Source organism: Salvia splendens, chromosome 22 (genome assembly GCF_004379255.2).
Source record: "Salvia splendens isolate huo1 chromosome 22, SspV2, whole genome shotgun sequence".
Classification (NCBI taxonomy): Eukaryota; Viridiplantae; Streptophyta; class Magnoliopsida; order Lamiales; family Lamiaceae; genus Salvia; species Salvia splendens.
Window position 1 is genome coordinate 11,152,428 of NC_056053.1, and position 10,538 is coordinate 11,162,965.

A 10,538-nucleotide genomic window follows, 5' to 3' on the forward strand; every position below is an offset into this window, starting at 1 on the left:
ATATAATGTGTTTATAGTGCTATATATGTAGTTCTCGTATATGAATATTATAGTGTGTTACGGGTATTGTGTGTAGTGAATATAATTTGTGCATGTATTATGCGTGCTTTGTGTATAGTGTGTGTTTATATATTCAGTAACGCGTGTATTATGTGCAATATATGCAATTTGTGTTTATTGTGTTAAGTTTGTGTATTTTCTATTTATTTGTGTATAGTGTGTGTATTTTGTATAGTGTGTGTATTTTGTATAGTGTATGTTGTGGGTAATGTAAGTAGTGTGCATTTTGTGCATTTTGATTATTTTGATCGGGGATGTGTACAGAGTTTGTTAATATTTTGAATAGTGTGTTTATATGCAATTTATGTATTTTATATAGTGTGTACTGTGTTCAAGTAGTGTGGAGTGTGTGCATTATGTCTACTTTGTGTGTAAGGTGTGCATTGTGTGTATTTTTTGGGAAATTTGTGCATGTGTGTGTATTTTTTTTGTTTATGCGTGTAGTGAATATATTTTGTGTGTAAGATGTGCATTGTGTGTATTTTTTGGGAAATTTGTGCATGTGTGTGTATATGAATATTGTAGTGTGTTACGGGTATTGTGTGTAGTGAATATATTTTGTGCATGTATTATTTGTGCTTTGTGTATAGTGTGTGTTTATATTTTCAGTAACGTGTGTATTATGTGCAATATATGCAATGTGTGTTTTTTGTGTTAAGTTTGTGTATTTTCTATTTATTTGTGTAAAGTGTGTGTTTTTAAATGTTTGTATTTTCTATTTATTAATGTTTGTATTTTGACCAGGGATGTGTATAGTGTGTCTATTTTATGCAATGTATGTATTTTGAGTAATTTGTATTTTTACAATGTACGAAGCTTGGAGTATGTGGATTGTGGGTACATTGTGCATAAAGTATGCATTGTTTGGGATGTTCGTGTATGTGTTGAAATTGTGTATTTTGTGTAGTGTGTATTTTGAATACAGTTTATATTTTGTGTGTATGATTTTAGTGCATTTATGTTTTATATAATGTGTTTATAGTGCTATATATGTAGTTCTCGTATATGAATATTATAGTGTGTTACGGGTATTGTGTGTAGTGAATATATTTTGTGCATGTATTATGCGTGCTTTGTGTATAGTGTGTGTTTATATTTTCAGTAACGCGTGTATTATGTGCAATATATGCAATTTGTGTTTATTGTGTTAAGTTTGTGTATTTTCTATTTATTTGTGTATAGTGTGTGTATTTTGTATAGTGTATGTTGTGGGTAATGTAAGTAGTGTGCATTTTGTGCATTTTGATTATTTTGATCGGGGATGTGTACAGAGTTTGTTAATATTTTGAATAGTGTGTTTATATGCAATTTATGTATTTTATATAGTGTGTACTGTGTGCAAATAGTGTGGAGTGTGCATTATGTCTACTTTGTGTGTAAGGTGTGCATTGTGTGTATTTTTTGGTTGTTTCCTTCCCGGTGGATGAAGGATGCGCAGAGGTTACTTTGGCGCTTGAGGACCCTTAGCTGAGCAACCTCTTGTCGAAGATGGGCCGAACCCCAGCCTGTGCCGCTGATCAACTTAATCACTTGCTCCGAGTCCAGCTCGAGCCACATTGGTTGTTTGAATTCGTGTGCCAAGGTCAGTCCAAGTTGGGCGGCTTTGAGCTCCGCCTCCAATGACGATTGGGCGTCTAGTGGCGCGGCAAACTCGAGGATCAGCCTCCCCAAGGAGTTTCGGATAAGTCCTCCCCCTCCCACTTTACCCGTTGCTTCCGAGTAGGCACCGTCTGTGTTGATTTTAATCGTCCTCCGATCTGGGGGGTGCCATTTGACCGGCATGGCGAGGGGCCTCGGCAATCTTGTCTCGGCCTCACTCGGGATATTCATCTTAAGCCTCACACCCTTCCAGTGTTTCGACTTGGTATTTCCAACGGCCATATTGTTTCGGATATAAGTCTGAACCTGCCAAACCACATTAAACGGCTTGAACTGTGTCATTTGGTGCCGGCTCCTATTGCATTTTGCCCATAAGAACCACATAATGAGGTACGACATGGCATGGCTGAGGATCCTTGATTGCTGTGTTCTCCACGCCCAGACCCCGAGTCTATATGGCATCGTGTCATTGATCCGCATTGGTGGAGAGGATCCTTCGAACCAATCATCGAATTCTCTCCAAACACTAATTGCTCCCGCTCCTTGGATGGAAAGGTGTTGCAATGACTCTATGCCTGGCCTTTGTGGGCAACATTGGCATTTTGATGCCAACTCCATCTTTCGCCATTGGAGTTTTGTATCTACGGGAATTCGGTTTGAGAGCAACCGCCATATAATGATGAAGATTGAGGAAGTAAGGCCAGCGTTCCAAATGTCATCCAATCCCCGGACGATAGAAAGTTGTGTTGGGATGGTCTCCCAAGTCGTGGCGAGGGAGAAGTCCCCGAACCGTGAGAGGTCCCATCTCGGTTTATACGGACCCCCGTCAACAATCGGTGCGCTAAGGATTTGTTCAATGGTTCGTTGTGGGAGGCCAGCTCGAGAATGTAGCATCCGGATCTTGGACTCGTCCCAGATCCCTTCCCGGATGAAATCCCCGACCAGGGCGTTCGAGCATCCTCTATCATCATGTGCGAGGTCCCTAAGGGCGGACTCTCCGAGCCATATATCATCCCAAAAATAGATTTTTCCTTGCCCCACCACCCAGCGAATATGAGGTTGTGCTTGGGCCCGAACTCGAATAAGCCTATTCCAAATCATGCTATGTCTCCCTGATATTCTAGCAGTGAGCGGTGAAGCGTTGTTGCAATACTTGGACAACATGTATTTTGCCCACAACGAGTTCTGCTCCCGGAATCTCCACCAAAGTTTGACGTTGAAGGCATGGAGAACTTCTTTGAACTTGTGGACGCCAAGGCCCCCTTCGGCAGTCGGGAGGCAAATCTGGTCCCATCCGATCCAATGGGTCTTTTCCCTTAAGGGCACCGGCTGTCGGTTTAATGGCTTGAAAAATGTGTAGTGGCACGGCTTCAAGTGTACTTTTGATAAGCGAAAGTCTCCCCACGAAGGAAAGGTGCTTGTGGGCCCAGCCGGAGATCCTTGCGGAAATTTTCTCCCGCAGAAACATAAACATGTCAGTTCGCTTAACACCCCAAAAAATGGGGACTCCCAGATAGAGGAAAGGGACTGTACCTCGTTGGAATCCTCCTTTCCTCTAGATTGCGGTGGCCCATTCCTCATGATTTTCAGCAATGTAGAAGTTACTTTTGGCTAGATTGATTTTTAGCCCGAGACCTTTGCATATTCTTCTAAGCATGCTCTAAGTCGCCGAAGGGGTTCCTTAGCTGCTTGGGTAAAGATGATGATATCGTTCGCGTAGGCTAGGTGGCTTATCTCCATGTAGTGTCGGGAGGCCTTAAAAGTCATGTCCCGATGGCCCAGGATTAATTTTTCGAGTGCCCGCGAGAGGTAATCCGCCCCAATCACGAACAAGGCCGGGAATATTGGGTCGTCGTGTCGAAGCCCGCGGGTGGATTTGAAGAAACCCGAGGGGGCCCCATTAACCAGCACCGAAAACCAGCAAGAACCAATGCATCTTTCAACCAAACCCTAAACCCTAAACCAGCACCCTAAACCTATAATCCGCAATATCCTCAAATTGAACAAGAATATGTTTAGCATTAATATATTTCCAAGTAAAGCCACGGCAAAATTTGATGTTATCAAGGGCCTTTTGGATTTGATGAGAGGCCGGTATAGAATGAGAAAACTTACCAATGATGGCGTGACCGAGGCTTGTCACCAACTTTTGGACTTCCGCCCCGAAAAAATAGATAGCCGGGATACCATTGGACGTGGTGGCGTATCCGATGTTTTGGATATTCTCTGGGTCAAAGACTTGCGGGCCATCTGGACGTGGTGCTTCTCGAACCATATCTGCCATTGTGATTGGCTTGTTGACATGTCGCACGGCTGGATCAATGACTCCTTGAGGGGAGTTACTCTTCGGCGAGTTAGACCAAGCCCCCTTAACCTTGGTCACCCTACCCCACCGTGTAGGTCACCATGCATGCCACCCTCGGCATGCGTCGAATTGGCGCCTCATGACGCATATGCCGCTACCTCGGCTTCGTTGGGACCGACCGAGGTCATGTTCGAGGGGGCCGTGTTGCAGGCGTCGTGGGTACCAGGATTATTTCTCGGCCAGGTCCGGAACGCACTCTCGTGCGACACGCCGGGTTCGAAGCTATCCCGAATCTTTCGAGTGCGTCCTCTTTCAATAGGTGGGAAATCTTCAAGGGGTGGAGTATATTTTACCAAGGACAAATCCGGGGCTGGGTCCATTGCCGGCGGGAGAAGGAGATGAGGATCCGTCACCATGGGGACATCCTCCGGCTGGGACACGACGAGGAGGGGCTGCGCCGGCATGGTGTCCATCTTCTCCGCCGCTTCCAATGAGACTAGGTTCAAGATGTTGTAATGGTTAGGCTGCCTAGGGATGGCAACGGGTAGGGAATCACGTGATTCCTTGGCTTGGAAAGGGACCAAGGCACTTTCTAAAAGAGTGTTTGTTCTTTTTTTCCATTTGGGGCAAGTTGACTTGCACTTCAACCAAGGACATTTGGACTTCACATGGGGCAGCCTTGTCCTCTTGTGGGGAGTGTGGGGGTTTGTCCTCACATCGGCCGACGGAGTTCATGGAACCGCCGGGCACCTGGCCGGAGTTTAGTGGCGGCGCGACGTCTTCCTTGCTGTCATGGGTGCCGAAATCCAGAATCACATTCACAACGCGGTGGAAAAAGCTAGGCCAACCAAATTCGGGTTCTTACTCTCATCAAGTTCAGAGAAGGCCGAGGCGAGTCCCTCCTTGCATTTCGAGAACTTAGGGCCGGGGCTATCTTCTCCACCAAAAGATAGCTTCTTCTGTAGTTGTTTGTCTTCCAGGAGGGGTGAGAGGACAAATCTTTTTCGCCCATTTCCTTTAGATGGTGGAGCCGGTGTACTTTTACGAATTTTGCTCCGTTTTGTAGCTTTTATCATCATCTTCTTGCTCGGCGATTTAGGGAGAGGGTCCTCGGCCGACCGAAAGACCATTTGTATAGTGAATATATTTTGTGCATGTATTATGCGTGTGGAGTGTGTGCATTATGTCTACTTTGTGTGTAAGGAGTGCATTGTGTGTATTTTTTGGGAAATTTGTGCATGTGTGTGTATTTTTTGTTTATGTGTGTAGTGAATATATTTTGTGTGTAAGGTGTGCATTGTGTGTATTTTTTGGGAAATTTGTGCATGTGTGTGTATATGAATATTGTAGTGTGTTACGGGTATTGTGTGTAGTGAATATATTTTGTGCATGTATTATGCGTGCTTTGTGTATAGTGTGTGTTTATATTTTCAGTAACGTGTGTATTATGTGCAATATATGCAATGTGTGTTTTTTGTGTTAAGTTTGTGTATTTTCTATTTATTTGTGTAAAGTGTGTGTTTTTAAATGTTTGTATTTTCTATTTATTAATGTTTGTATTTTGACCAGGGATTTGTATAGTGTGTCTATTTTATGCAATGTATGTATTTTGAGTAATTTGTATTTTTACAATGTACGAAGCTTGGAGTATGTGGATTGTGTGTACTTTGTGCATAAAGTATGCATTGTTTGGGATGTCCGTATATGTGTGGAAATTGTGTATTTTGTGTAGTGTGTATTTTGAATACAGTTTATATTTTGTGTGTATGATTTTAGTGCATTTATGTTTTATATAATGTGTTTATAGTGCTATATATGTAGTTCTCGTATATGAATATTATAGTGTGTTACGGGTATTGTGTGTAGTGAATATATTTTGTGCATGTATTATGCGTGCTTTGTGCATAGTGTGTGTTTATATTTTCAGTAACGTGTGTATTATGTGCAATATATGCAATGTGTGTCTTTTGTGTTAAGTTTGTGTATTTTCTATTTATTTGTGTATAGTGTGTGTATTTTGTATAGTGTATGTTGTGGGTAATGTAAGTAGTGTGCATTTTGTGCATTTTGCGTATTTTGATCGGGGACGTGTATAGTGTTTGTTAATATTTTGAATAGTGTGTTTATATGCAATTTATGTATTTTATATAGTGTGTACTGTGTGCAAGTAGTGTGGAGTGTGTGCATTATGTCTACTTTGTGTGTAAGGTGTGCATTGTGTGTATTTTTTGGTTGTTTCCTTCCCGGTGGATGAAGGATGCGCAGAGGTTACTTTGGCGCTTGAGGACCCTTAGCCGAGCAACCTCTTGTCGAAGATGGGCCGAACCCCAGCCTGTGCCGCTGATCAACTTAATCACTTGCTCCGAGTCCAGCTCGAGCCACATTGGTTGTTTGAATTCCTGTGCCAAGGTCAGTCCAAGTTGGGCGGCTTTGAGCTCCGCCTCCAATGACGATTGGGCGTCTAGTGGCGCGGAAAACTCGAGGATCAGCCTCCCCAAGGAGTTTCGGATAAGTCCTCCCCCTCCCGCTTTACCCGTTGCTTCCGAGTAGGCACCGTCTGTGTTGATTTTAATCGTCCTCCGATCTGGGGGGTGCCATTTGACCGGCATGGCGAGGGGCCTCGGCAATCTTGTCTCGGCCTCACTCGGGATATTCATCTTAAGCCTCACACCCTTCCAGTGTTTCGACTTGGTATTTCCAACGGCCATATTGTTTCGGATATAAGTCTGAACCTGCCAAACCACATTAAACGGCTTGAACTGTGTCATTTGGTGCCGGCTCCTATTGCATTTTACCCATAAGAACCACATAATGAGGTACGACATGGCATGGCTGAGGATCCTTGATTGCTGTGTTCTCCACGCCCAGACCCCGAGTCTATATGGGATCGTCTCATTGATCCGCATTTGTGGAGAGGATCCTTCGAACCAATCATCGAATTCTCTCCAAACACTAATTGCTCCCGCTCCTTGGATGGAAAGGTGTTGCAATGACTCTATGCCTGGCCTTTGTGGGCAACATTGGCATTTTGATGCCAACTCCATCTTTCGCCATTGGAGTTTTGAGAGCAACTGCCATATAATGATGGAGATTGAGGAAGTAAGGCCAGCCTTCCAAATGTCATCCAATCCCCGGACGATAGGAAGTTGTGTTGGGATGGTCTCCCAAGTCGTGGTGAGGGAGAAGTCCCCGAACCGTGAGAGGTCCCATCTCGGGATATCCGGACCCCCGTCAACAATCGGTGTGCCAAGGATTTGTTCAATGGTTCGTTGTGGGAGGCCAGCTCGAGAATGTAGCATCCGGATCTTGGACTCGTCCCAGATCCCTTCCCGGATGAAATCCCCGACCAGGGCGTTCGGGCATCCTCTATCATCATGTGCGAGGTCCCTAAGGGCGGACTCTCCGAGCCATATATCATCCCAAAAATAGATTTTTCCTTGCCCCACCACCCAGCGAATATGAGGTTGTGCTTGGGCCCGAACTCGAATAAGCCTCTTCCAAATCATGCTATATGTCTCCCTGATATTCTAGCAGTGAGCGGTGAAGCGTTGTTGCAATACTTGGACAACATGTATTTTGCCCACAACGAGTTCTGCTCCCGGAATCTCCACCAAAGTTTGACGTTGAAGGCATGGAGAACTTCTTCGAACTTGTGGACGCCAAGGCCCTCTTCGGCAGTCGGGAGGCAAATCTGGTCCCATCCGATCCAATGGGTCTTTTTCCTTTCATTCGAGGATCCCCAGAAGTGATGGAGGTACACCCAAGCTGATCAACAAGGACAAGAAGATGGATCCATTAATCATTCAAAGTGGACCAATTACAAGAGCTAGAGCTAAGAAGATAAAGGAGTCCATGATGCTTTTACTTGATGAAATAAAAGCCCAATTCCAAGACCATTCAACATTGGGCCAAATGGTGAATATTATTCAAGTTAGTGGGCAGCCCAATGCATGAAGTTTTGAGTCAATATATATCACATTTTGGAGGCCCAAATTGAAGATAAATGATGCATTTTCGTCCAAGTTGGAGCAGCAAAAATGAAGAGTCATTTTTAAGTTACTTTTTGAGTTAAATAAGTGACTTTAGATGTCCTAAAGTCACACCAATAGTTAGGAGTTACTTTTCACTTATTATGAGTCATTCTAAAGGTCTTAAGTTGTACTAATGATATGAGACTTTCAAGAGTCCATTCTAGCCTATAAATAGGCTTGTAAGCATGTCATTTGAGGACACCATTGATCAAATACGAAAATAGACTTTGTCTTGTGAGTTGAATTCTCTTTGTAGAGTTTTTCACTTGTTTGGAACTTATCAAGATACTTTGAACAAGTTCTTGTGGCGTTCAACCATACCGAGGTTCTTGGCTGATCATATAGCCAACGGGTCGAGGTTTTACAAGCTCTGGAAGTGGATCAAACCAGATTATCAATCAAGGGAGTCCGCTGCCAAACCTTATACGTGGGGTTCTTGGATCAATATATCCAACGGGTCCTTCGTCGTATCCCAATCCATATCATTGGTATCACGAGCCAACTGGTATTGATCTATCCATAGCTTTATCTTACATTGTTTATCTTTCATATCCTTGAAAAAAAAAATCCAAAAAAAAAAAAAATCCAAAAAAATATCCGAAAAAAAAATCAGAAAAAAAATTCGAAAAAAAAAATCCAAAAAAAAAAAAATCCGAAAAAAAAACCCCAATACGTATTTCACCTCATATTTCTTGACCATTTCCTTTCATCCTTCATTCAAGGGCTGAAGTTGGTTGGTCGTTATTAGTTCTTGTTTTGTTTTTGATTTGTTTTTTTACTTGTGTTATCTTTGCAAAAGAAAAAGAGTGGTAAAAGGCTTGAGTGGTGAGGTTATTTGAGGGGAGGTAAAAGCCAACGAGTGATATACACGAGTGTTTTGTGAGGTTTAATTTTGTGTGATACACGAGTGAACTGTGAGGATGGATTCTACTGACGATCATATTCCAGTTGATCCTACGTTGAAAGCCATGCAACAACAATTTGCAAGGTTGCACGGATTCTGGAAAGTGTTTCAGGGCGGTTGGAGAGGCTAGAAGTTCAGGCAACAAATGAAAATAATAACGAGGAGGAAGAGAGTGGAGGAGAAGATGATGCTTCATATAGGCATCGAAATGAGAGACGTGGAAACGGTAGAAGAGGGCGTACAAATGAAGTGGATGGTGATTTTAGAAGCATCAAATTGAAGATCCCAACATTCCAAGGAAGGAGTGACTCCGAAGCTTATTTGGAGTGGGAGAGAAATGTGGATCTCATCTTTGAATGTCACAACTATTCCGAGGAGAAAAAGGTTAGACTTGCTGCTATTGAATTCACTGACTATGCTATAGTTTGGTGGGATCAATTGACAACCAGTACAAGGCGATACGGAGGAAGACCAGTTTCGACTTGGGAAGAAATGAAAAGCATAATGCGTAAGAGATTTGTACCTTCTCATTATTTTCGTGAATTGTATCAAAAATTACAATCTATGAAACAAGGTACTAAATCTGTTGATGAGTACTACAAAGACATGGAGATTGCCATGATTAGGGCAAATGTTGAAGAAGATAGAGAAGCAACTATGGCTCGATTCTTATGTGGGCTGAATAGGGAGATTGCAAACATTGTGGAGCTTCAACACTATGTGGAGTTGGAGGACATGGTTCATATGGCCATGAAGGTGGAGGGACAATTGAAGAAGAAGGGAACAATCCAAAAGAATTTTTCAACAAGTTCTCATTCTTCAAGGACAAAAGAGTGGACTTCAACCAAACCCAATTTTGGGGCAGGTTCTAAACCCCAAAATGAGGCGTCGACATCCAAGTCCAAAGAATTTGAGAAGGGTAAAGGTATTTCTACTTCTACTTCTACTCGAAATAGAGATATCAAATGTTTTCGTTGTCAAGGTGTTGGACACATTGCATCTCAATGTCCAAACAAAAGGTGATGATTTTGAAGCCAAATGGAGAGATAGAATCTGAAAGTGAACGTGAAGATGATGATGAAGAGGAGGAGGATAAACAATTGGAGGAGATTGAACCAGAACATGGAGAACTTTGGTGGTTCGAAAGGCTCTAAACATGCAAAACAGAAACGATGATCAGCAAAGGGAGAACATCTTCCACACAAGGTGTTTGGTCCAAGGTAAACTTTGCATAATGATTATTGATGGTGGTAGTTGTGCAAACGTTGCAAGTTCTGAAATGGTGGAAAAAGTTGAGCTTAACAACGGAAAAACATCCTAATCCGTACAAGCTACAATGGCTTAATGAATGTGGAGAAATTCGAGTGACTAAGCGAGTTCTAATTTCGTTTTCAATTGGCAATTATAAAGATGATGTTCTTTGCGATGTTGTGCCAATGCATGCTAGTCACATTCTTTTGGGGAGGCCATGGCAGTTTGATCGTAGAGTGACTTATGATGGATTTCACAACCACTACACCTTCAAGCACAACAACAAGTCTATTATGCTTGTGTCTTTAACACCTCAACAAGTTCAAGAGGACCAACAGAAATTGTCACAAGCAAGGAGAGCTCGTGAGGTTGAGAGAAAAAAAGTGAG

At 42.8% G+C, this 10,538-nt stretch overlaps 1 protein-coding gene across 1 annotated transcript; it reads right to left on the bottom strand.

Annotated features, from left to right (window-relative positions):
- Positions 1-1,891: 1,891 nt before the first annotated feature.
- Positions 1,892-7,470, bottom strand: LOC121786718. Its single transcript, XM_042185347.1, has 2 exons — positions 6,237-7,470; positions 1,892-1,965 (listed from the first exon to the last, which is right to left on the bottom strand). The coding sequence occupies exons 1-2, from the start codon at positions 7,468-7,470 to the stop codon at positions 1,892-1,894; spliced, it is 1,308 nt and encodes a 435-aa protein (XP_042041281.1).
- Between the last annotated feature and the right edge of the window lie 3,068 nt (positions 7,471-10,538).